The sequence below is a fragment of the Meles meles genome, chromosome 3, assembly GCF_922984935.1.
Source record: "Meles meles chromosome 3, mMelMel3.1 paternal haplotype, whole genome shotgun sequence".
In the NCBI taxonomy this organism is placed as follows: domain Eukaryota; kingdom Metazoa; phylum Chordata; class Mammalia; order Carnivora; family Mustelidae; genus Meles; species Meles meles.
This window is the reverse complement of record NC_060068.1, coordinates 142,061,948-142,088,437: the sequence shown is the minus strand read 5'-3', so window position 1 is coordinate 142,088,437 and position 26,490 is coordinate 142,061,948. Positions and strand designations below refer to the sequence as shown.

The following is a 26,490-nucleotide window of genomic DNA, read 5'->3' as shown; positions in this document are numbered from 1 at the left end:
AGTGGGTGGGGCATGGTGGGAGAGGGAGATTTGAGCTCTGCTCTACATGGTACAGCTGGAAACATGGCAGGGATGAGGGGTAGGGAGTGGCAACTAAGTCTCTGGAATGAGAGGCTGGGACTTGGTCTGTGGTGAGCCTGGAAGACCAGTCTGCCATGCTTTTGCCCCTGACAATGTGAGCAAGTATCTTCAGTTGTCAGTAAGACTAAGCAACTTCCTATCTAAGGATTATTTCTCTGTGTATTTCATATTTCCTCAAATGTCAATTCTCTGTCCATGTCCTTGGACCAAGTGTCAAGTGAGTTGAGAAATGAGAGAATCAGACTTTTAGAGACCCACACTTCCCATCGTGTTTCCCGCTCTCTCGATCTGAAATCCTTTCACTCTTCCAACTGGTCCAAGACTCTCCCCCTTCCAAGTTGTATTACTTACCAGGCCATTCTGGGCAACATATGTGGGCAGACCACTTACTAAAGCCCAATGATCAGGAGGTGGATTCCTGTAAAGGCCAAAGACAACTGGTAACTTTTCATATAGGGACAGCTGGACTAAAACCTTGAATCTAGGTCTTTGCCCCCCTCTACTCTCTTGGCTCTCAAATCCTGCTTCTAAACACTATGCCTGAAGGAGCCCCAAATCTTCTGTAAGCACCTTAATGTTTCAAATTTAGAAAAGGAAAAAAAAAGCATGGTGAATACATTTTATGATGGCACACTGAGTTTGATTTTCCAAGCGAAGGGACAACATTCATTCAGCCAGTCATTGATTGCTGAGCAAAAGCAGACACAATCCTTTCCCTCCATTAATACTTACACAAGAGAGGTAGCTTAATTCCACAGACAGAGAGAGAGGGGGAACACATCTACGGTGAACGCCAACAACGTACTGAGCACTAAGCTGGACTGCACGCACCATGCCGTTCAAACCTCCAGGCCTGCGTTTGCTCAAGTTGAGTAATTTACATATTTATTCATCCCTCACAACAATAGTACAATTTTTGATAATATTATTATCTTTTATTTATTGTAAGATTATACTTGTTTTTTTGTGAGAAAAGATAGAAATGTGGAAAAATGTGTTAAGATCTTCATAAGCCATTCATTTGTCTTTTTCTATGTTATTAATTTCTGGGATTATGTTTATTTTTTTCTTTGGGCTTGTTTTTTTTTTTTTTTTTCCAGTTTGGGGTTAATTTCTTGAGATGTTGTGATGGATAGACAGCTCCTATCTGCCCCTCCAGATCCATTCTTGAACCCTCTCCTCCCTGTTTCAGGAGGCCCGCCTATATGGACTACATCAATGGGGCCTTTGGCCTTCTAGCTTTCCTAGTTGCCTGTGAAGATTATTCTAATTAGTTTTTTGTTATTGGTTTCTAGGATACTTACATTGTGATCAGGGGACATTCCAAGTATTATTTCAGTCTTTTGAAATATATGAAGTTTACTTTGTGGCCCATTATATCACCAATTATTATAAGTGTTGTATGTATGCTTAAAAAGACTGAGTGTCCTCTGGTTTGGGGGATGGGATGCCATAGTCTCTCTATAGTTATTAGATTAAGTTTAATTGTGTTATTCAAATATTCTATATTCTGTTTTAGTCCGCTCCTCCTATCAACTAGCAAACATGGATCTGCCTATATCTTATATTGCTATCAGCTTTTGCATTTTTTTTTGTTTGAGGCCATGTTATGAAGTGTATACAAATTTAGAATTGTGATATCTTCCTGTAAAGCCAGGTGAATTAACCCCTTTATTATTAAGAAGTGACTGTATCTCTACTTGTGTTCTTTGTCATATTGTCTAATTTTATCTGATATTAATATAGTTATATTAGTTTTTTCTATTAGCATTTGCATGGTATACATATTTTTCATTCCTTTACTGTCAACCTCTCTGTATTCTATCTTTTAGATGGGTCTCTTATGAACAGGAGGTATAGTATTTCTTCATACCTAGAAAGTCAACTGTTCCTTGACAGATCATTTCCTACATGTAACTATAAAGATAAAACGCTGCCAGTTCATCTGTAACACAATGTTTTGTTTTTTGTTTTTGTTTTTTTTTTGTAACACAATGTTTTTTGAAGTTGTAATTATTACTCTATTAATAGCAAGAGCTCTTTTAGAATATAGAAATCGATTTTTATATTCCACAATTTTCCTATCTTTTTCTGCCATTCAAAGCAGCTTTTTGTTTCAGTGCTGCATTATGGTATATAATCTCTTCAAGTTACTTTAAAGATAAAGATCATTTATCTGAGAAAGAGAGAGAGAGTGCAGAGAGGAGGGGCAGGGAGAGCACAGTAAAGGGAGAGGGAAAGTTTTAAGCAGACTCTGAGCTGATCAAGGAGCCCCATGTGGAGCTCATGACCCTGAGATCACAATCTGAGCCGAAACCAAGAGTTGGAGGCTTAATTGACTGCTCCACCCAGACACCCCTCTTTAAATTACTTTATATGGCAGTTAAATTCAATGTGGGTACAACCAAGAGTGGGCATAACTCAACTGAAGTCCTAACAATATGAATGGTCATGACCAAGTTCATGTGTAGACAGGCCATAATACGTACATCATGACTGCCATCTGGCTGACAGCGATCATACAGAGACATTGATTCTATTCCAGCAGTGTCAAAACGTAGAAAACTATGCATCTTAGAATCAATGAAATGCGATAGATTTCTTTCTTTTCCAGGCTGACAATCTCTGCCATTTAACTGGCATATTTAGTGGATTTACATTTGAAGTAATTATCAATATATTTTCGGTTAGATATTACCTTAATGTCCACTTTTTATTTTTCCACCTGCTCTATGTTCTTTCTAAACATTACTTTGTCTTCTTTTGGTTTGACTAACCCTTTATTTACCATTCAGTTTTCCCCGCTCCTCGTTCAGATGGCATGTACTTTGACAGTCATTTACCAGAGTTTCGAATATTCTGGCTCTCACTCCTGGCCCATGAGAGGGTTGGAGTCTCTGCCCCCTTGAGGTTAGTTGTGGCCAGATACTGACTCTGGCCCATGAAATGTGAGAAGAAGTGAAGAGCGCCACCTCCGGAGCGATGTTTAAGAGCCAGTGCGTGCTTTGTCGTGTTCTCGCTTCCCTCTCGCAAGATTCGAAATGGTGCCTGCTCTGTCAGCTGTGGTCCCTGCCTGGCTACAGCCCATACGGGATCCTCTGGCCACACCCACCAACCAGCAATTTGCATGGAGTGGGATGATAGATAAATTTTTACTGTTTATACCACGTAGGTCTTAAGGTTTTGTACCATAATACAGCCTGGCCTATTTTAGCTGATAGAAAAATTGCTATCTGGAACGGGGTATTGCCATAACAAAGAACCTAAAATAGGTGACATCTCTTCTGGTCTGTGTGGAAGGTAGCAAAGTGAGTGTTATCAGAAGCTAGAAGGGTGTGATGCTTGATGAACAGTGGTAAAACACTGCGGAAAACGGTGACCTGTAGTAACTCATAACACGGATAAGGAGTTTAATAAACTTATATCTCTAGAAAAGAAGTTAGAATGGTTAAAGATTATGCATTTGACAAGGTTTAAAAAAAACAACAACATGGATGCCTCAGTGGCTCAGTTGGTTAAGTGTCTGAATCTTGATCTCAGCTCAGGTCTTGATCTCAGGGTCATGAGTTTAAGCCGTGAGTTGAGCTCCACGCTGGGTATGCAGCCTAACAAAAAAGGAAGGAAGGAAGGAAGGAAGGAAGGAAGGAAGGAAGGAAGGAAGGAAGGAAATGAGGGATAAGCTTAGAAAAGAATCAGTTTTCATGCAAAAAGGAATGAACGAGAGAAGCTCCAGAAGCTCAGGACCTTGAAGCAACTCTCATCCCCAACTAGTTACAGATAAACCTGTGAACTGGGTTGTCTGTGTAATGGATTATTATCATTCAGTCTGGTGATGACCAAGATTAACTCCCGTTGTGGCCTCTCATACTCACTGTTTAAAGATTCAGGTAACTGATGGTAAATCCCAGAGTCTGATTTTGGACTGGAGGTGTCTGGAATTCAGTTTAGAAACCCAGTTTCTGGATGAAACTGTGAGCGTGCCTCTTAGCACAGAGAGGATTCAAATAGATAACAGGACAACTAGGTTTCTGACAGTCATCTACTGACCCCCAAAAAGTACAAAAAAGTACAAACTTCTACTAAAGTAGGTTCTTAACTGTTGGACTCTTAAAATGGCCTTTGAGTCCTTACCACGTACAGGGAGGCGGAAGCCTCGCACTCTGGGAGTTCTTTTCTTTCAATATCCTCTGTGGTCCGGTAAGAAGAGAAAGCACTTTCCTTGTGCCAGCTTCTTGCCTTTGCCTCACCCCCAGATGTGCCTTCACAGGAAACCACTGGAAAGCCCTGATCAGAACCCAAGGTCTCTTTCTGTAGATGGGGAACTGAGGCCTGGGACTGGGACTCCCAGATGCTGACTCAACATCTAGCCTCTCTTCCCAGCCCCTGTGGTCTTTCCACACTTCCACCCTGTCTCCTTACTGCTCCCCCTGTCTCTGACCAAGTGTGTGGCCTTCTTGGGTTTGCTTAGTGTTGATCTTGGAATGAGTATCAGTGGACATTGGTAACATGCTTACCAGTCAATATGTTTTGAGGAGAAACTTACGGGATTACTTTGATGTCTTCTTTGCCATGTAGGATGTAATCAATGACCTTGTAAAAGTTGATTTCCTAGGCAAAAGAGTTAAAGAAATTTGTAACTTGAGAGCCAGAGACACAACTTCAGCATGAGGGTATCCACGACACAGGGCTTGTTCTCTACTTAGTTCCCTGTGGTTTTCCAGAAACACCAGTCTGGCCCTCTAAGGACATAATCCAGCTGCTTCTGGAGCTTATTGTCCTCAGCTGACTCATGATTTAGCATGCTTAACCTTCAAACCAGCTGATGGTGGCCAGGTAGGGGGTGGGATCTTGGAAAGAAGGATAGGAAGTGTTTCAAGGGGAGCTGGGGGTTGAGTACAAGGAGAAAGAGAGAAAGACTGCTTTCAGGAGTCCAGGGAGAGAGGGAGGTGGAAAGGAGACTCCTGTCCCATTTAGAGCTGTAGTCAACTCAGCCACCCCTGCAGGGCTCAGCTCCATGGTCCCAGCCCCCTTTTCTCCTTGATTCCCATCACTCAGCTGCGCTCTTTGCTGTGTCAGCCCCTCCAGACCTGTCTTCCGAATCTTACTTCATTCTTCCAACTCACTTTCCACTTCTTCCATCCTTCCCACCTCCTTGCACAATGGAAAGTCCCATCTCTAAAGCAGATCTGTTCAGTTACCTGACTTCCTAACATGTAGTGGGATATTGGCAGTGGGATATTGGATATCCCCCAGCTCTTCAGGGGAAAATTCGATCACTTTACTAGATCCTCTGAACACCCAGCTGTGATGGGCAGGTTAGAAACCATTTTACAAATGGGAAAAATGAAACCCAGAAAGAAGAAGGAAGGGACTCATTTATAGTAGACAGTGAGTCAGGATCAGAAGCAAAGCCCTTGACCCCTACTCTCAGGGATCTTTCTGTGATGCCACTTAAGGTTAATCTTATATTAACCTAAGACAGTATTTTATTCTCTGCATCACTCTTACCCAGAACAGGGCTATCTGAAGCATGGACCCTGGACTGGAACTATCGGCAAACAATTTGGTACCATTCCATGATGAGATAAAAACAGGAGTGTTTAGAAACTTGTATATAGCAATTTGAGCTACATTAGGTCTGTTGAGACTAGCAAAAGAAGGGAAGGGGATTTACATTTTGTATGTCTTTGAAACTTAAAATTTTTCTAGTTGTATAGTGTTACTGCATTTTGAAAAGCCTCGGCCCAAAGTGGATTGGAAATTCAAACAAACCAACCAACAAAACTGTTCCTTGAGTGCAGTATTTTGGGAAATACTGCTCTAGAGATATAAATCTTGGACTCCTGACTCACAACCTCCACAGAGATAAACTCCCGATCCAGTCAAATGTGTCTGAACGTCCATTTAGTTGCAGGTGATCATGACTTTCTTCAGGTTCCCGAAGGAGAGGCTCTGCTCCTTCTCACTAGCAGCCACTGTGACTCATGCTCTAGTTTTGGTTTTACTTTGTGCACTCGTAGACGCTCAGTTTCCCCAGCTGGAAAAACCAGTGGTGTGTGTTTGTTTGAGATACCCAAATGGGGGCAGAGCTGGGCACATGGAGATCCTGTGTCTCCCTTTGTTTTCTCTCACTGCCTCTCCTGTCCTTCTGCCTTCCTCAGTAGTCCCTGGCCAAGGCAAGCACAGTGGACATGAAGGGGTCTAAAGACAGTCAGAAAATTTTAAAACCTAAATTAGATAACCCCCAAAGTTCTTCCCAGCTACGATTCTAAGATTGTGATTGGATGGTTAGCCATATCCCTCATAGATGAAAACACATATCTTCTTTGACCCAGCAATTCCATGCGTGGTCATGACTCCTAGAGACACATTTCTACATGTGGGGAAAAGCATCCTTTGCCCCAGCCGGGGGTCTCTGAAGTCTGAAGACAGCATAATGTTGTCATCAGGAGAATGGCTGCCCAGTGCCTGCATCCAGGGGATACTCTACATGTCTCCAGAACAATGTAGCTGTATCCGTGCGCATAGTAGAAGAAGCCAAAGAGGAGTCAAGCCGGGAAAGTAAGGCACAAAACAGAAGCATCCCATTTGTTGAGGGTGTTGCTGGTGGTAGAATTCTAGGAGTATATGGGCATCTGTAGATGTTTCTGGAAGGATCTAGACTGCTCGCACCTGCTGCTGCAGGGGAGGCTTGATTTCTATGGTGAATCCTTTTGTACAATGTGAGCTTTTCACGTGCACATGTATCACTTTTTCAATAAATGTAAACACATTGCGCTAAGGACATCGTTTAAAGTGAAGCTATATCCTGCAGGCAGTTCCTGAATGCAAAGGTGGGGGCGTCATCTGCTGAGACCTGGGTAGAGCTAAGTGTCCTCCTGTGGGGGAAAGGAGGCCGACTTCTATGACTTTCTCGACCTTCTTCAGGTCTTTCTTTTAGGCCATCTGTCCTTGGGTCTGGGCTGCTCCCTGAGGCAAGCTGCTGGCTCCCTGGGCCCCCCAGCTTCTGTCTCCAGGGTGTGTATGAGGCTCCTTTAGAAAGTTTAGAAATGGAATTTTTTTTTTTTTCCTGAAGCCCACAGGAGAGTCAATTTGCTTTCACAGAAAGCAACAAAAAGATCACTGTACTTGGGGTAAATAGGGCTTTTTCCACACACGGCAGCTCAACCCAGTTGCCTTCAAGGCCATATTCATGTTAAGAATTAACCAGGCTTTGGAAAGTCAAAACTGAGCCATCAATGAGCAGCTTTGTTACCTTCCACCTGAGCAGCTAAGGCAACAACACAAGGGGCTTTGAAAGAGCCAAAAATACAGCCACGGTCCTGCGTGGAAATATGCCAGTTTTGAAACGAATGCTGTTTTTTGTTTTTTTTCCATGAAGCCCAATCAGCCTGTATCAGTTTTTAATAATGAAAGCACACACATGTACAACGCTTTCTTTACATAAGGGGATGAAGGGAGGTGTAGCTGCTGTTGGCAATCTTTAGACTCACGATTTGCAGAGGTTAATTTGCTCAAAGTCCAGACCAAAGCTTATTTCTCACATGAATGTGGCAGGTAAGGTGTGAGGCTGTTAGAAGGCCCGAGGGAATGCTAAAAAGCCGGATTGTAATGACTTACCAGAAAGAAAAGCATCCTGCATTTCAATCCGCGAAAATGAATTGACCCCTCATAACCTCAATCTCCTCAACCGTGAAATGGAAATCATGAGGATACTTCCTTTATGAACCCGTTGAGAAGAGTAAATAACACAGTCCAGCTAAAGAGCTGTCCGATAATGAGATTGAACCCCGGTAGCCACGATGACTGTTTGCTTGTGACACGTCAGCCTGTGCTTGGCGGTAGCTACCATGGCCCAGCCAGGCCATCTTGATTATCCAGGCATTACAGATGAGGAAGGTGAGGTTTAGAGACATTGCCCAAGACCACACAACTGGCTGATGGAGCCGGGATCTGAACTGAGGCTTGTTCCTTCCAAGCCCAGTCTTTCTGAAAGATCCACTTTCAGCCAATCCTGCCCTGCTGGGTCTGGGCCCCAGCTATGTGTGTGTCTCCTCCCCAGCTGTGTCCTAGACCTAGAACTGGCCTTGGAGATGAGTTCAGTGACAGATAGATGAGAAAATCCAGGACCCGAGGGATTATTTAACTGAGTTCACCCAACGCGTTAGCAACCAACGCAAGCCAAAGTCCTTTGCTCTCTGGCCTTTTCCATCACAACCTATGCCTTATACTCTTGTAAGGACTGAGCCCTTGCTACCTGAGATGTTAGAAAGGTTTCTGGGAAGGACAGTCTTCACCATAAGTGTCCTAGTCATCGCAGGGAAACCGATCAAGTGATGGGCAGCATTTCCTGGACTGGTGCTTAGTGAGAACATGTTCCATTCAGCTCCATCTTGAAGATTGGGGTGCTCGAGGTTGAAGAGCTCGGTAATTCAGAGCCCAGCATTTCTCTGGCCATCCTGGAGTTGGAGATGACCTCTGAACTCAGGGCTCCGCTCAGAGAGCTGAATCTTAAAAGCAGCCTAAGAAGTTGAAGTTAACTGAAGCTGGTGGTGTCTGGAAGCCATGGTGACCTCTATTCCGTGTCCTCCACTTCTGCTTTCCAGAAGATACACACCCGGCTCTTGCATGAATTGGAGAGAAAGCTCCACGGTAGCACGGCAACTGGGCCAGCACAAAAAGCTGTGCTTAAAAAGAAAAGTTGTAGGGCACCTGGGTGGCTCAGTGGGTTAAGCCTCTGCCTTCGGCTTGGGTCATGATCTTAGCGTCCTGGGATTGAGCCCCACATCTGGCTCCTTGCTCAGTGGGGAGCCTGCTTTCCCCCCTCTTTGCCTGCCTTTCTGCCTACTTGTGATCCCTCTCTCTGTAAAATAAATAAATATTAAAAAAAAAAAAGAAAAGAAAAGTTGTCCCCAAGTTGCTTTCCAAGAGCAATGTAATCCGATGTGACACAGTGCTTGAAGCCTCAGTCTTCCCAAATGAAATCATGGAATTGTGGGGCTGGGACAGTGGTGTGAAGTGGAACAACAGCAGGTTAAAAATTTACTTTGGAGAAAGCCCAGCAGATGACGTAGATTTCCAGAGTGAAATCTTTTCCTGGTGTGTTCATGAAGCTCACAGCCAAGGGTATTAATTTTGAATTCTCAGAGTTTGAATTAAGACTAACTAAAGTCCGTCATACGCACGTATTCACCCGCGTGCTCTCACTCTCACACACACACATGCACATTTTAATTTGGAGTAGGGGTAGGGTTGGCTGGGTGGAATGAGGCGTCCTGGCAGAAATTGATACACAATTTCAGACAGGCTAAAAGATCTTGTGGGACATGACTCTGCTGCTGGACTTGACTCTGGGCATGACTCTGCTGCTTACTTGTCCTATGTGGCCTCAGCTAAGGTCATCCATTCAGTCTACAGGTTCCATAGGCTGTTTGCGTGACAGATCTGTTTACCCTGCCTCATCTTTTCCTCCCCACAGATACCCTTTCAGCTTCTCTAAGGTGTTGATGCCTCATCTTTTAAAATAAAGCAGTGGGGAGCACCTGGGTAGCTCAGTCGGTTAAGTGTCTGCCTTGGGTTCAGGTCACGATCTCAGGATCCTGGGATGGAGCCAGCTGAGTGAGCAAGGAGTCTGCTTCTCACTCTGCGCCTCCCCCCACCCCTGCTTTCTCTTTCTCAAATAAATGAATAAAATCTTTAATAAATAAAAAATTAATTAATTAAAGTAAATCAATGTTATGAAAGCAGAGTTCACAAATTCTAGTGCCTGGAGAGATCTGATAGAACCATAAATTAGAGCAGGGGCTCGGGGGCAGGGGAACACAAGGGGAATGGCGGGGACTTTGGCAAACTAGCGAGCTCAGACCAGGTTCTAAGGAGGTAGATGCCATTCTGCTCCCATCAAATTTATCCTGTGGGAGTGCCTGGCTGGCTCAGTCCGCAGACCATGTGACTCTTGATCTTGGAGTTGTAAGTTTAAGCCTCGTGTTGGGTGTACAGATTACTCAAAAATAAAATCTTTTTTTTTTTTTTAAGGTTGTTTTTTTTTTTTTTTTTTTTTTTTGACAGACAGAGATTACAAGTAGGCAGAGAGGCAGGCAGAGAGAGAGGAGGAATCAGGCTCCCTGATGAGCAGAGAGCCCCATGCGGGTCGATCCCAGGACTCTGGGATCATGACCTGAGCCGAAGGCAGAGGCTTTAACCCACTGAGTCACCCAGGCGCCCCCTTAAAAATAAAATCTTAAAAAAAAAAAAATTTACCCTGTGGGATTGACTTTCCACTTTTTAAAAAGAAACTGAGAATCTAGATATTTATAGGAAATATCTTGATTTTTTAATATTAAGCTACAAATTTTTAAAAATTTAAGTAAAAAGAAATAATTTTAAATGTATGCAGCCAAATTGGTTTGTCTATTGGCTGGAACTGACCTTCTAGCCATCAATTTATACAATCTCAATTAGATATATTATTTCCAGCTCTAATTGTCTGCAATTCTAAACATTTGGTGGATGAATCTTTGAGCAGATAGCTTTGACCTTTTTGGGACTCTTTCCTTATCTGTGGGATAAGGATATTAATTATTCCTTAGTCAATCCCACCAGGTTATTATGAAACTCTAGCAAGATATTAAAAATTCCTTATAATTACAAGGCGTGGCAATTAGGAACAATTATCAGACCTTCAACGGAAATGACCCAACCCAGAGAAGATAAGTAACTAAGTGAAAAAGAAATGTCACCAAGGTCTACAGTGACTTACATTTGCATTTCAATAAACATTAGATCATACAGGCCAGACAGAGACTTACCCTTCCATCTGGAGTCCTGGGACCAGAATATGGTGGAGCCTCCCCCATCAGCACAGGCCAGACATCAAAAAATTCCTAGGAATGAGAAAGACAATAATTACATGTCTTGAAAACAGGTCAAAGAAAGGAGATTAAGAAAAGAAGACCCACCCATATAAGTCATCTATCACTGAAATTTGGAAGGTGGTAAGAGCTCACTGAAAACTAAGCTTAGAAGGGAGGCAAAAATTTATTAGCCTTAGAGGATGTTGTTAGAGGATGTTGGCCATGTCTGTGCTTCAAAACATTGATGAACTAAGCCTGTCTAATCATTCAGCAATAAACAGGAGCTGAGTTGGAGTCCCCTCACACTCCCCAGGCTGTAGGAGTGGATATGAGAAGGAAACCGGGCTCTCTATGTCTAAAAAATTGACCTTAAGGACATGCTAAGCATGTGACCGAAGGTTTAGCTAAAACGATGTCCTCTGCAGCATCATTTACAGTAGTGAAATGTTAGGACAGCATAAGTGTCCAGTTAAGAGGGACTTACTAGACAATTATGGTACATCTATTAACGATAATGCTACAGACCTCTATATGCAGATTAAAAAGATGTCCTTGCCTCACTGATGAGTGAAAAATGTGAGGTGACAAAAAATATAGATCATTGTAACCACAATGCTTAACTATGTACATAGAAAATGCTCTCACTCTTAATCTCACAAAACAAACTGAGGCTTGCGGGGGGGGGGGGGGGGGGGGGGCGGCGGGGGGCGGGGCGGGGGGAGGGAGAGGTTGGTGAGGTTATGGACACTGGGGAGGGTATGTGCTATGGTGAGCGCTGTGAAGTGTGTAAACCTGGCGATTCACAGACCTGTACCCCTGGGGCTAATAATACATTATATGTTAAAAAAAAAAAAAGAAGAAAGAAATGAATTTATAATCATTAAAAAAAAAAAGAAAATGCTCTCAAAGAATTCACAACAAAGCATCAACAACTGGTTTTCTCTGGGTAATTGCAGTGAGACTCTATTTAGCAATTTTCCTATAATCAAATTAACTGCTTTTGGAATCAGGGGGAAAATATCTTGCTTAAATAAGAAAAAAAAAAAAAACCAAAAAACGATGCCAAATATGGACCTGAGCTCCAACAAGAAAGGATGACACCCATGAGACAACTTTTAAAGATACAGGCAGGGAAGAGAGAAAAAGCCAGCCTCAGAAGAGGAAACTCGCTGGGACACCGCACGAGCTCTTCCCTGCCATTTGTCTACTGGTTTCCTGGGGCCTGGCAGAGGAGGCCTCCATCCTTCACTGCCCTCTCTGTTCATGCCTCTGTTGCTACTTAGGGACAGTGATCCACACGTGCGGGGTCATTGTGGGTAGGATGCTAAGCCCTTCCGCCTTTGGCCTCGTTCTCCTTTGAACAGGATGGGTTACCTATTCCGTCATGCAGAGCACAAGCGGAAGAAAGTCCACATGAAACTCAAACTCCATGTCCTTAAGCTTCTGCCCAGTTGTACTCTTTATCTTGACTACACAACAGGAAGCAATTCAGTTATGGGGAAATGCGCATAGGGAGCCTACCCGAGCCCGGCAGCATGTTTGCTACTAGACACACAGAGATGAATAAGGCAGAGTTCACACAGCAATAAGGGGATCTTGCTGTCCCTTGTAGGAGATAATCAAGTACTCAAGTAACAATAGGCAGACAGGGTGTGAACCAAACAGTAATGGAAAAAGAACACAAATTTTAGAGGAGCCCAGAAGAAAGACAGATAAATCAGGCTGATGCCCTCTGTGTCGAACACTGAGTGGCTTTGAAAGAGTGTCCCAGAGAGAAGCAGTGGGCTGGGTGGAAGCAGGGCACATTTACACTTGCTTTCCTCGCTCTCAATCTCTCTCTCTCTCTTTCTTCTTTCTTCTATTTTTTAAACAGCTTTATTGACAGGTAATTCACATGCCATATAATTCACCCAGTTAAAATGTACGATTCTGTGGTTTTATTGATTCTTTCATCATGTTAATAGCTCAGATAAGAGCTTAGCTATCTGTGGGGGTTGGGGGGGCAGGTCATTAGAATGATTGTGTGCAGACCAGCCCATTTCTAATTGCTAGATTTTTCCATCTCTTGGGGGTGACTAAGGCAGAATATTCTTTTTTAAACGTGACTATCCTTTTTAGAGGGAGTTCAGAAGAAACACAACCACACACGGCAGCCTGCACCTGGGGTCAGATCCTTTCAGGTGTGAACTGGGCACTTTTTGAATTCAGCTACTCAGAAATTCTTTCGATTAAGAAATAACCATTCATTTGATATGATTTGTATGATATACACCTGTATATATGTTCTATTCATTTGCTACTTCCTAAAGGTGTGTCAAAGGACTTATTGCTGGACCCCGTGATATTTGGCAAATATTTGGTTCAGAAGTATGAAAATTCATATGGATATCTGTACTAAAATCAGAGGTTCTCTAAAATCACTTGATACCCCACTTGCACCAAAATCACATACGAAACTATTTTAAAAGCAAAAATCAGAATAATAGAACTATGAGTATATGGAGACATGATATATAATAAAATAGCATATCAAAATAATGTCATTTTAAAACAGTCAAAAGGTAGACTATTCTTTAACTGGAGAACAGAAACAGAAAAGGTAGACTATTCTCTAACCGGAGAAAAATGAGTGAGGGACAAAATTTATCCCTACCTCAAACCACACACATTCATAATTTCAAGATGAGTAAAAGATTAAAATTATAGCACATCAGATTATTTCAAATTGTCTTTATAATATTAAGGTTGGGGTTTAATATTAAACAAAATCCAAAACTTGAGTGTCCAATATATATAGACACTTGATTGATGATAGAGGTATGTTAGGGAAAGATGATATTTTCAATAGGACAGAGGAGAAAGAATGATCTTTTCAGCAAATGGTGTTGGGTCAATTGGATATCTATATGGAAAAAAGTTAATATTGACCTTACCTCACACTGTACATTTAAAAATTTCCCAGTGGATTATAGAGTTACACATGAAAGTTAAAACAATGAAATTTTAGAGTTAACATAGATGAATATCTTTATTACCTTGGAGCCAGGAAAGGTAATAAAGGGGACAAAATAAATAGGACAAAAAAAATAGGACAAAAAAAATCAATAACCATTAAAAAATTGATAAATTGAACTACATTATAATTTAGAATTTACATTCACTGAAACATACTATTAAAAGAATGAAAGTACAGGGTGGGAGAAGGTATTTGTAATGTGTGTTATTCACAGGGAACCCCTATCTAGAATGTATAAACAATGCCTATAAATCCTAAAATTTAAAAAGACAAAATAATTTTTGAAAATGGAGAAGAGTCTTGAATAGGTACTTCTTCTGAAGATATCCACCTGGTCAATAAATGAGAAAAAATGTTCAACCTCATCAGTCATTAGGGGAATTCACATTAATACCCAATGAGATAACACAACATGCCCACGAGTATGGCTAAGATTAATAAGACTGGCAATACCAAATATTTTAAGGAAACCCTCATACATTGCTAGTGAGAGTATAAAATCATTTTGAAAATCAGATGGGCAGTATCTATTAAAACCAATATCCAGAAATTCTACTCCTAGGTCAACATCTAACAGAAATGGGTACAATTGTGTACCAACAGATATGTACTATAGTGTTCATAATAGCAATATTCATAATAGCCCAAACGCCCATCAACAGTAGAATGAATAAATACCTTGAAGATTATTCATATAATGGAACATTCCATAAGAATGAAGATGAGTGAACTAATGCTATGTGGAGCAATAAAGATCGATCTTACAACCAAAATGTTGAACAAAGGGAACTAGATACAAAAGAGTATATATTTGTATGATTCTGTTTATAGGAACTTCAAAAAAGGCAAAATTAACATGACATTAAAGGTGAGTGATAAGGAAGTTATATGTAGGGTGCAAACCAGAAAAAAGAAAGTTGCCAACTTCAGGAATTCTCAGAAAATGCCCTCTAAAGCAGCCATAAACCCTCTCCACGGTTTGTCAAGACTACAGCCCACCTGGGACTTCTCTAACGAAGTCATTAGGGTTATAGTGGTCACCTTCAGGGAGGAGGGAATGGAAGTGAATGGGACGGGGTAAGCAAGGGGCTTCTGAGGTGTTAGTTAGGTTCTATCTCTTAATCTTGGTGGTGGTAACATGGAGACGTTCACTCTGTATAACTGATTGACCTATTCATCTGCAATTAGCACTCACCTCTGTGTGTATGTTCTATTTCAACATAAAGGCTTATTAAAAAGAATCCACATGTCCACATGTACTGATGGAGAGATGTTCACAAAATATTAAGTAAAAAAAAAAAAAAGGATACTATTAGGAAATGTGGCCTTGCATTTATTAAACAGTGCCTTAAAAGATTCTGACTCAAGTCTGGGAGCCCCTGGACTAGACCCAAAGTCTCTTCCAACTCCAGATTCTGCAATTCTTTAATCACTAAACCAAATATTTGAAGGGTCTGCTTTGGTCAGTGCACCACACTCAGCACCAGGCCCTGCAAAATGACAGGAATCCTGGATCTTGGCTCTTTGGGATAAGAAATCACAAACCTAGGTAACTCTGGAACTCTAGTCCAAGGCTGAGAATGATGAGTTGCGAGAAGCAGAGACAGGTAGAGAAAGAAAAATGGGGAATTGGTTGGGGAAAACCTGGCTGAAAAATATTGCAGGGGGCCCTATTGGTCTCTGCATCTTTGGCCTCTGCAGCTCTGCTCCAGATGCAAACACCTGCCTCCACTTTAATTGCCCAGATGGGCCATGGGCTTGACAGACCATGGTGAAGTTTTATGCCCAACTCTGAGTGCATTTTCTGAAAATTCCTGAAGTTGGCAACTTTGTTCTTTCTGGCTTGCACCCTACATAGAAACTCTTTTATCGTTTTCCTTCACCACCTCATCAAGCCTTCTACATATGCTTTCTTTTCCCACGGATCAGGGAAGACCAGGTTGTTTTCACTCACTGGTGCCCTAGATTGACTTTTCCACTTTAAAAGTTGGTACTCCATTCTCCAGGGTGAAAGACCTGTAAAGACCTTCTCGCAACCAGCCACATCCTCCCGGCCTCTTCCCTGTGAACTCAATGTGTGACCTAAGTTTGGGTTCTGCTGTATATTTAACCTGTTCTTGGAGATGTCTGCTTCTGAAGCCTTCTCACCTTCTGCTTGGTCATGTCTAAGAGCCCCACGGAATATCTGTCGCAATTGAGGAAGGCTCGGACCGTGTACAGGGCTTTGTGGAACTGCCTCTCGATGTCCGTGAGCTCTTCGAAGACTTTGCTCCCAGACCACAGCAGTATCTTAACAAAACACAAAAACAGAGTCAGAGTTCATGAGGCACAAAGCAGCGGCTCGCAATAACCCAGGAACAGAGACAGGATAATTATCCCCATTTTATAGACGGAGAAACTGAGGCCCAGAGAGCTGAAGTAACTGACCAGCTTATACTGGGTCCTATTCTTTCTGTTTTTTTTTTCATTCCATAGATTGTTAATAAGAATAGTAAAAACAAACACGGATTGAACACAAGTGCATTATCTCATTTACTACTAACAATAATCTTTTGAGGGTGGAATGCATCAATATTAGCCCCACTTTTCAAATGGGGGAGACTGAAGCTCAGACAGGGGAAGTGTTTTGCCCAGGTCTTCGAGTTGGTAAGTGACTTAACAACTTCATTTAGGTTTCTTGACTTGAAAACTGTGCATATAATCACTCTGGGATACAGCTCTACAAACATTGGCTACCTCATAAACACTTCAGATGCTGGACAGAGACTCTGTGATGGTTCGGGCACTTTCATCAGCCCTGCCTTTCCAGCCTGACCACAGTGATGCATCAGCAAAAAGACTTGTCCAGCCCATTCTCCTGAGTCAAGCCCCTTACCTGGCCACGCCGAGTCTCACAGTTGTGCAGGTAGCTCAGGTGGTACACCTTCATGATTAGATTTGCAAAATTGAGGTACTTGAGAAGAATCTGGAAATCAAATAACATGAGGGGAAATTGATGAGAAGGGGAAATACCTCCTCTGGCCACTTCTACCATCAGCAAATATTTGAATATTCTAAAAGCATCAGAGGTGATTTGAGCAGATGGATCATGCAATGTTGACTCATAGAACGTTGCACCGTAAGAGAGTAAAACTCATAGAACGCAGAATGTCAATGTTCATGGGCTATGTTAATGAAAAACTGTTACTATTGATTGAGTTTGCAGTCCCCGTGATAAGTCAATTAGGTATGTTATCTCATCGGATCATTGCAGGTACCCCGAGAGGTGGATACTGTAAAATTAGGCCAGTTTAATGGATAAGAAAACTGAGGCTTAGAGGTGCCTGGATGGCTTAGTTGACAGAGCATCTGACTCTTGATCCCTGAGTCCTGAGTTCAAGCCCCATGTTGGATATGGAGCCTGCTTAAAAACAAAAACAAACAAAAACCCCCCTGAGGTTTAAAGAAATTAAGTAACTTGCCCAAGTCAAACAGGTAGGTATTAGCAGAGTCAGGACAATTATCCTTGTACTCCTGGCTCCAGAGCCCAACACCCTAACCATTACCCTGTCCTGTCTGCCTCGGAGAGCATCACATTAATCCTGTCTTACAGATGGGGAGACCAAGGCCAGGCCAAGTAACAAGTTTCAGGGAAATTCTCGAGCTGGGTCACCTGCTAGCATGACCACCCTGGCAGTTTCTAGAGCATTCTTACCTCCTCATCTGTCTTGGTGAAGTGGGGCCCGTCTACTTTATTCACAGCCATGATTACGGCCACCATGTCCTTCCCATTCATTATGGGGGAAGCCAAGATGTTCTTGGTCTTGTACTCTGTGAGCGTGTCCACGAAGTCACAGAAATGCTCATCCTGAAGGGAGACAGAGACATGCATGGGTAGGGCAGAGGAAGAGCAAAGACAGTAAAACAGCCCAGAGCCCCATGTGCCCATGGTAGAAGGTGGGAGGAGGGGACTTGCTATTATTTTGTTGACAAGAGAACGAGACATTTCCATCCACTTCCATTCAGCCAGGGCAAGGCAATCAGGGATGATTTCTGCCCTGGAAGCCTCCGAACACCTGTAGGAGAAAGTCTGAGATACAACTTAGTCAGGGTCTGTGGAGGGAGATGCGAGCAAAGCTCTGAGGGGGCCTAAGGATGGGAGGACGGCCTTTGCCTGGGGACAGGGCTTTGGGGAAGGCTCCCTCTAGGTGATGGCAGTTAAGCCCCAGATAGAAACTTGAGCGAGGAAGAGATTTAATGAGTATAATGATCACACCTGCTAGCAGGCATCACGGGTGGTGCTTTGCTTACATCAACTCACTTTCATCCTATGAGAAGGGGACCGCTAGTAGCCCATTCTCTTTAAAGGGAAACTGAGACTCCAGAGGTGAATGTGACTTGCTACGTATGTGTGTGTGTGGGCACATGCGCGCACACACACGTGGGTGTGTGCTGCCTGTACCCTTTGCCGCCTTTAAGGGAAGCCTCGGTTACAGGTAGACCTGGGTTCTGGTCATTGAACAAAAGAATTCCAGCTTTTTGAGCAATTCAGTTCTAACACCACACAGCCAGTCCAATGGATATCCCTCTCCCACAGGTCTTACTGGAAACCGCGTTGTGTGTCAGGCTTTACGCTGAGAGCTAGGGATCCAAGGGAGACTAAGGTTCATGCCAGCTCACAGACAAATCAGTAATGGTAATACAGGTCCTAGGGCTTGGCTCAAAGCTGTGGGAGTACAGAGGAGTATACATCCCAACCCTCCGCCCCTAAAGCAGCCTGGGAGACCAGAACAGGGTAGAAAGATGAGACAGAGCCCGAATTGTGGTCTTAAATCCAAAATAATCCACCTTTCTGTTTCTTGGTAGCACTATGAGTTTTCCCAACCAACAGCATTGCTTGGCATACAAGCCAGCCCAGATATGCACAGTTCGTGCTGTTCTGAGAAAGGAAGTGAATTTCATCGAGCTGATTCCCAAGGCTTTTCTAGAGTTGAGTGTGCAGAACCTTTCCCACGACAGAGAAATTCAGAGCGTGATGTTCTGCATCTATGGATTTCTTCCCGTTGGAGTGGGATTAGACAGGTGACGGCACTGTTGTCGGTGAAGGGGTCTCAAACCAGGTGAAGGGTACAGGAATTAAGAGAAGCCTGTAGGGCTCTACTTGAGTTAGCATCAGAGGATTAAGCAAAATCTCTAAAGAGGCATTAGTCATGAAGGGTTTTCCATGGCATTCTCTAAGGGCACCGATAAATCCCTAAACACAGGCCGGGGGAGGGGGGAGGGCCATGCTTGGATTCATTTCACGAAGAAGCCATTCTGTCTTGCAATACTCACTTCTATCAGGGAAAACAATGCTTGGCCCTTACCTGCCTCTGAAGCAGATGTTACTAAATCCACCAGAACCCTCTTTCAGGGTTCTGAGAGCCCCAGAACTCTCTCACAAATAATACAGCTGTCAACCGACTGGCGTTCACACAGTCATTGCCATCCTTATATTTTCAGCATAGAAAGCGTTCCCTATACCCGTGTCACGGAACCTCAGGTCATCAGAAGCAGAGGGGGCCTTAGATGCCATTTAGCTCAAACTGCTTATTTTTAAGTGCTGGGAATCAGATGTCTCGCTTAGGGAAAGCCCAGAGTCATCCATTCATCCAGTGAGCACTCACGCAGTGCCTTTATGTCAGGCACTGTTCCAGACCCTGAAGCTGCAGCCGTGAAAAAGGGGGGCGTCTCTGCAGAGGTGATGCTGAGAGCTGAGGTTCTAGGGAAGCCAGGTGGGTGAAACACATTCTAAGCAGAGAGTGCAAAGGCCAGGAGGAGGCCATGAGTTGGCCCATCTGAGAAACAGAAAGAAGACAAGGGTAGCTGAAGCACAGTGAGGGAGAGTGGAGGGCAAGGAAGCCCTACAGGTGGGCAGAAGCCCCACCTGGCTGAGCCTTGCAGGCCACTGTGAACAGGTTAGATTCTATTCCAGTGCAATACAAGACAGCTTCTCATTCTCAGAAATCCCAATTCCTCTTTTCAAACCTTTATGGGGCCAAGCTCTGCTGTGTCCCAGGGTGAGATCTCCTGTTTATGGGGCAGTAAGGATATACACAGCCCTGAACCTGATGACTTAATCTGTTATCTCATTAACTCTCACAGCAGCCTGGTCCCATAAAACTGTCACCTTCCTTGTTCTATAGACAACTCCCTCACTGGCAAGTGGGACAGCCAGTACTAGTTTATAAACAGATACACTGGTATCATGTACTGGTTTCTATAATGATACACTGATTCATTCATTCATTCATTCATTCATTCATTCATTCATTCATATTTACTGAACACAGGCTCTGTGAGAAGCATTGGATATGCCAAGACCATTAAGAAAGAGGAGGTTGTCCTCACTGGGTCCTCACAGGATAGTGGGAGCATCACGTAAAACATGAACCCACAATTCAAACCGTAACACGAAGGATGTCCCCACAGGATGGGTGAATAGGAGGGAGGGACTTGTTCTCTGAGGCTTCAGGGGGTCAATCAGTGCATTATCAGTAGTTGAAGATTCTCTGAGCCTCCGTTCACCCTTTGGTAAAATTAGAGTGTTGGACCGGGTCCTCCTTGAGGCTTCCTTCCAGTCTAGCATGCTGGGCTCCAGGTCTCACACGCAGGGAAGGACAACAGCTGTGGGATTCTCTGGAATGTGCTTTCACATTCAGTCTTTTTTTTTTTTTAATATTTTATTTATTTGACAGAGAGAAATCACAACTAGGCAGAGAGGCAGGCAGAGAGAGAGAGGAGGAAGCAGGCTCCCTGCGGAGCAGAGAGCCCCATGCGGGGCTCAATCCCAGGACCCTGAGATCATGACCTGAGCTGAAGGCAGAGGCTTTAACCCACTGAGCCACCCAGGCACCCCTCACATTCAGTCTTTAGAAACGGGAATTGTCGAATGTTGGAAAAACTCCCTGTTCTCCTTTCCTCTCACTCTAGTAACACACCCACGCCACTCTGACACAAGATACGTAGGTGTTTCTCCCCCACTGACCAGCTCTCTGACACCAGCTGACTGCCCAACGGTTCGGTTGAGTTCTGACACCATCTGTCCGGAGTCAGAGTCAGACCCCTAGGCTAAGAGTTCAGTCCCACAGGACTATCCCCACTTCAGATACCAATCCCAAGTCCCACTTTGTCACCTATACTTCTGTCGGGCTGGCTAGAGCAGGGTCCCCAGACCCCCTCCTTGGGTTTGATAATTGGCCAGAACAGCTCACAGAGCTCAGAGAAATACTGACATTTACAGGTTTATTGTCTGATAAAGGACACAATTAAAAGATAAGGATAAACTGTCATGTGAAGAGATACAGAGGGTGAGATCCTAAAGGGTCTTGAGATCAGGCACTTCTGGCCCCTGGAATTGAAATGTGCCACCCTCCTGGCATGAGCCCGAGCTCACCACCGGGAACTCTCTGAGCCCTGTCCTTTTGGGGATTTTCACAGAAGCTTCCTCACATCTGCATGATTATTAGCTCATTTCTAGCCCATCTCCTTTTGTCAGAGAATGGGGAGGTGGGCTGGAAGTTCCAAGTTTCTAATCATGGCTTGATCTTTCTGGTGACTGGCTCCAACCAGGAGTCTACCAAAAGTCATCTCATAAGAACAAAAAACCATCTACCAGACAGGAAATTCCAAGGAATTTAGAAATTCTAGTTCAGAAGCTCCTATCACTTAAGAAATTATAAGAGTCTTAGGAGTTCTGGGTCAAGAGTCAGGACAAAGACCAAATAAATATTTCTTTTTATAAATCACAATATCACAGCCAACTGGGCAAGGGTCCTCATTTATTAATTCATGCAATGATCTGTAATGAGTCCCCAATCTGGCCCAGGTACTGAACTAGGTGCTGGGGACCAGTGGCACATAAACCAGACAGGAACAGGAAGGGATTGTGGGCTTTCCTAAGGAGAAAGGATAAATAATAAAACACACACAAATATTGAAGGGCTAGTAGGGTTGCCAGATTTAGCAAACAAACACAAGATGCCTAGTTAAACTTGAATTCCAAGTAAATAAACACTTTTTAAAGTACAAGTATATCCTAAATATTACATGGGACATACTTATACTAAAATATAGTTCTTTGTTGGGGTGCCTGGGTGGCTCAGTGGGTTAAAGCCTCTGCCTTCAGCTCAGGTCATGATGTCAGGGTCCTGGGATCGAGCCCCGCATCAGGCTCTCTGCTCAGCGGGGAGCCTGCTTCCTCCTCTCTCTCTGCCTGCCTCTCTGCCTACTTGTGATCTCTATCTGTCAAATAAATAAATAAAATCTTTTAAAAATATATAGTTCTTTGTTTACCTAAAACTCAAATTCTACTGGGAATCCTACATTTTATCTGGCAATTCTAATGGCAAGTCTTCCTGAGGCGATCCCAAAGTTGAGCAAGAATTTGCTAGGACATGGGGAGTTACATTACCACCCTGGGAAACTTTCTCATTCACGGTTTCACATTTCAAAAAAAAGTGATTGTGACCTTGGCCCAAGTGTTTTGAGGGTGCTGAAGGCTATCAGTTGTTGATGGTGCAGGGTCAACCCAGACCAAAGTCTATACCATCTTCCTCCTCCCCCACTCAGCCTCCAGTCACTATCCAGAGTCCTGAACAGAGCAAGATTCCTCAAGGAGGGAGCAAACACAGGCAAGTGCTGAGTATCAAGGCTTGCTGGTCTGGATGAACTTCACCCCAAGGCCAGAGTCACCTGCCAGGGAGACTGAGCCAGCCTTGAAAGCTTCTAGAGAAGCGCAGGCATTCCTTCCAGATGAACTTTGGGTTTGAGCAGGAAATAGTGGGCGTTCCCTTAGCATGGGGGCTCAGCAAACTCTTAGACCAGGGAACGTCAGCATCAGAGCACCTGTCTACATTCTCAGTCCCTTAATACCAGGATCGACAGAAACTCTTAGCACCTCTCTTCTGTTTTTCCCACCAACAGCCTCTAAACTGCAATCTCCAGGAGGGCAGGACTGGATTCTTCTCCAAATCCTACACAGACCTGATACACAGCATCCAACCCTTAGAATAGATCCTTAACAGCAACAGAATAGTAATAATAACAGCAAGGAGCAGGAGAGGTTAATAGCAGCCGCTACAATGTGCCAAGAGCCTTGCTAGACAGGAAATAATTCTCTCCTTTGATCGTACAACAACAGTACGCAGGAGGAATTCTCGTCCCATTTTATAAATTAGGAAGTGAGCCCAGGCAGACTCAACAATACGCTGAGGCCACTATTCTTGGAAAGTCACAGAGTCCATGATTCACACCCGGATGTGACCTCAAAGCTTAACATCTTCATTCTCTACTGTATGATTTGAAATGATCACTGGGAAACAGCACCTAGTTCAATGCCCTCATTTCATAGATAAGGAGGAGGTACGGAATTAGCAGATTAGCGAAAAATGTGGGCACAAGGCCAGAGTGCCCGGGGTTCAAATATCTGCTCTGTCACTTTCTGTCAGAGTGGCTCTGAGCAAGTTATTAACCTTTCTGGGTTTTAGCTTCACCATTTGTGAAACAGGGATAATTATTATGTTATAGGACTGCAGTGGTCCATGTGAGCTACCATTAAAGTCTAGAGAGAGTTGAAGGGAGAATAGGCTCCAGTCTGGTTAAAAGCCCTCTGGATGTAGAATCATTCCCCCCACCCTCGGATGTCCAAGGGGAAACAGGGGAAAGATGAGCCCCCATGGGAGATCCAGCCCAGTGGATTCCAAAGAAAACCATCTCTCACAGAGGCCAAAGTCTGTGCTTCTCTTGCCGAGGAATCCAAGTCCAAAAGACAACCTGTTCGAATTCCTGCATTTGTGGATATGAATCCTGGCTCTGCCCTAATTCCCTGGTCACTTTGGACAAGCCCCTTCTCAAGCTCTCCTGACTCTAGGCTCCTCAGCCATTAAATAAGGCAGATGGATGAGATAATTCAGGAGCCTCCTCTCTCCCCTCTTAACCTTATGACCCTTAATCTGAAATAAGGCCACAGGTAAGGTGAGCACAGTAACAAAATGTCCAGGCTGCATCTTGGAAATGCCTGAACACAGGCTCCTGGTTTGGTCAGTGCTGCTGACCAGGCTTGGGCCCTGCTATCATGGGGCAAACATTCTCTGGGGCAAGACAGGTGTTCAAGGAATTGAGCATAATTACCTGATGGTGAGTCTTTTATGCCAAGTGTTTACTGAGCTCCTGCTTTGTGTCAGACATTTGCTGGGAGAAAGTGGAGAATAAAGCAGGCATAGATAAATGGTCCCTGGCCCCCCAGGCTTATTATGATAAATGGTTTAAGGAAGGAAATTGCAGCAGGGGGATCTGGCAAGGCCTCCCGGAAGAAGTGACCTGTAAATTGAGATCCAAAGGATAAGTAGGAGTTGGCCCCATGGGCAGAGAACCATCAAGAGAACTGTATGAAGGGTTTTGTCCCGGTGATCAAAGAGGTCTTTATCAGAACTGCCCATAGAATCCCATATGCTGGACTCAGAGACAAGAGCCAGGTGCTTAACCAAGTGGTGCTATTAACATTTCCAGGAATGAGACAGACTGCCATCATACCTCTTCTGGTGTAATGCACAAAGATAACCACAACCTCCCTTCTAGGATATTCTTGTTAGAAACGCATGACGTCGAATCTCATCAGGAAAACACAGACAAAGCCCAAATGGAGGGATATTTCTGCAAAGTATTTGGCCTGCCCCCTTCAAAAACATGAGTGTTGGGGAAAACAAGACAGACTGAGGAACTGTTTCAAATTTGAGGGACTAAAGAGATAGAGTTATCTGGGTATAATTGAAGCGACTGGCAAGAACTGAGTCTGGACTGTTCATGAGATAACAGTCCTGCATCAATGCTCCAATTCCTGAATTTGATCACTGTACAGTGGATACGTAGGAGATATCCTTGTTCTGGAAATAGATAGCACATTGTCTGCTTTTGACTCCCAAATTGGTCAGAAAAAAATGGAGAGATAAAGCAAACGGGGCAAGGAACAAACAACTGGTGAATTTGGATGAAAGATATACAGTTGTTTGTACTATTCTTAAACTCTTCTGTTAGGTGTGGGTTTGTTTTTTTTCCCAAATAAAATGTTATAAGTAAGTTAAGAGAAGTGCCAAATTGTCACCAGCCCAGGATTGATGGCCACAGCTCCCCACCCCACTCGCACCCCCCCCCCACCAAGACTCCAAGGAATAATGCCTCCCTGCCCCCCTTCTTATGGGGAAGAGGGTACCTCTTCTGTGTTGAGGACGTTGGCGATCTTTTTAGAGTGCGCAACGTGACCCACCACACCCATGTCCAGGGGGAACACAATCTCTGAGTCCGGCACCACCAGGCATTCCTCAAGAACTGCATCCTTGTGGACGTTGAAGAGGCGGGTGGCTAGCTCTGCGACGCCATTTCGGGCCCTGTACATGAACAGGCTCATGCGGTCTGCCCGCAGGAGGAAGCACAGCTTTTTCATGACGTTGAAGATGCATCTCTCTGCCTGCAAATTCTCCTGAAAGTCACGCAAGAGGTCGAAGATGATTTCACTCTCCTCCACGCTGCTCAGCGAGTGGTAGTCACTGAAGTCCACGTCTGCCTCCTTGGCCCCCAGCATGTCTGAGATGACCTTGGCCCGGTAGCGGAGGTCGTAGTACTGTTTGGCAAACCTGATGTTGGAGTCCAGGAACTTTTCCACCTGGTCCGCCGTCACCTCCCCCATGGCTGGAATCCCACTGGCTGCTTCCGTGGAGAGGCTCAAGCTGGCCTTCCAATATAGTTTGTGGCAGGTTTATAGTTTGTGGCAAAATGGAGTCAGGAGGTGTGTCGTGCCAAGCTGGGCTTCTGTGGGTCTGGCCGGTGGATCTCGCTACTATGGCTACAGAGTTGAGGGAGACAGCTCCGGAGATTATCATTAATATTTCCCGAGAACAAGGATTATGAGAGGATCAGAAGGCTCCAGATGCTGCCGGGCCCCAGATGGGAGAAGGTGAGAGTTTCTTTCACCTTGGCCTAAGAGCTGAAGAGGGATTTCTAGACAGAGCAGGAGGTGGGCAAAAGTAAAAACAGCCCCGAAGCAGGGTCCACCTGCTATTGTAGGTGTGTTTTCTCTGCCTGCTGGGTGTTTTCCTTCAACATTTCACACGGAACCCTATATACACTGGTTAGGAGATTTTCTTCAGCTTCTCTTGGAGAATCGGAAGATCTAAGAACTCTGAGCCGGCTATCCTCCCTGGAGCAATGGCTAGAGCTGAGAGGGACTGCTCAACCCACTCCCATCCCCCTGCCCCCTTTCCCAGAGCCTCCCCAGCACGACTTCACTGCGCATGCTCACCATTCAGCCTGCTTCCCTGTGTACATTATGGTCCGGCACCTGTGGGCCGCAGTTTCAGAATCTGCATCAAAGTCCTTCCCAGCTTGAGACGTCAACGACCCTTTAGTTTTATTCAGATTAGGAGGGTCCCTAGTGAAAATAACATTGTTCACATTTTTTCTTTTATTACAAAAATACATGTTCACTCTAGAAAATACACGAAGATCATTGAAGTCACCATAATCTTG

The 26,490-nt window shown here is 44.1% G+C and overlaps 1 protein-coding gene across 4 annotated transcripts in view; it reads right to left on the bottom strand.

Annotated features, from left to right (window-relative positions):
- The window catches only part of PDE6A (phosphodiesterase 6A), a 51,925-nt gene extending 26,274 nt beyond the window's left edge, over positions 1 to 25,651 (bottom strand). For 2 of the 4 annotated variants that reach the window (XM_046000841.1, XM_046000840.1), the window contains exons 1-7: positions 25,178 to 25,651; positions 17,645 to 17,797; positions 16,826 to 16,915; positions 16,099 to 16,239; positions 10,890 to 10,964; positions 4,625 to 4,689; positions 433 to 499 (exon numbers count right to left, since the gene is read on the bottom strand). In XM_046000841.1, the coding sequence (XP_045856797.1) occupies positions 433 to 499; positions 4,625 to 4,689; positions 10,890 to 10,964; positions 16,099 to 16,239; positions 16,826 to 16,915; positions 17,645 to 17,797; positions 25,178 to 25,651 (1,065 nt within the window). Of the gene's footprint in view, positions 1 to 432; positions 500 to 4,624; positions 4,690 to 7,701; positions 7,778 to 10,889; positions 10,965 to 16,098; positions 16,240 to 16,825; positions 16,916 to 17,644; positions 17,798 to 25,177 lie in introns of those variants that run through there. The other 2 variants (XM_046000842.1, XM_046000843.1) reach the window with 2 other exon arrangements.
- Positions 25,652 to 26,490: the final 839 nt, after the last annotated feature.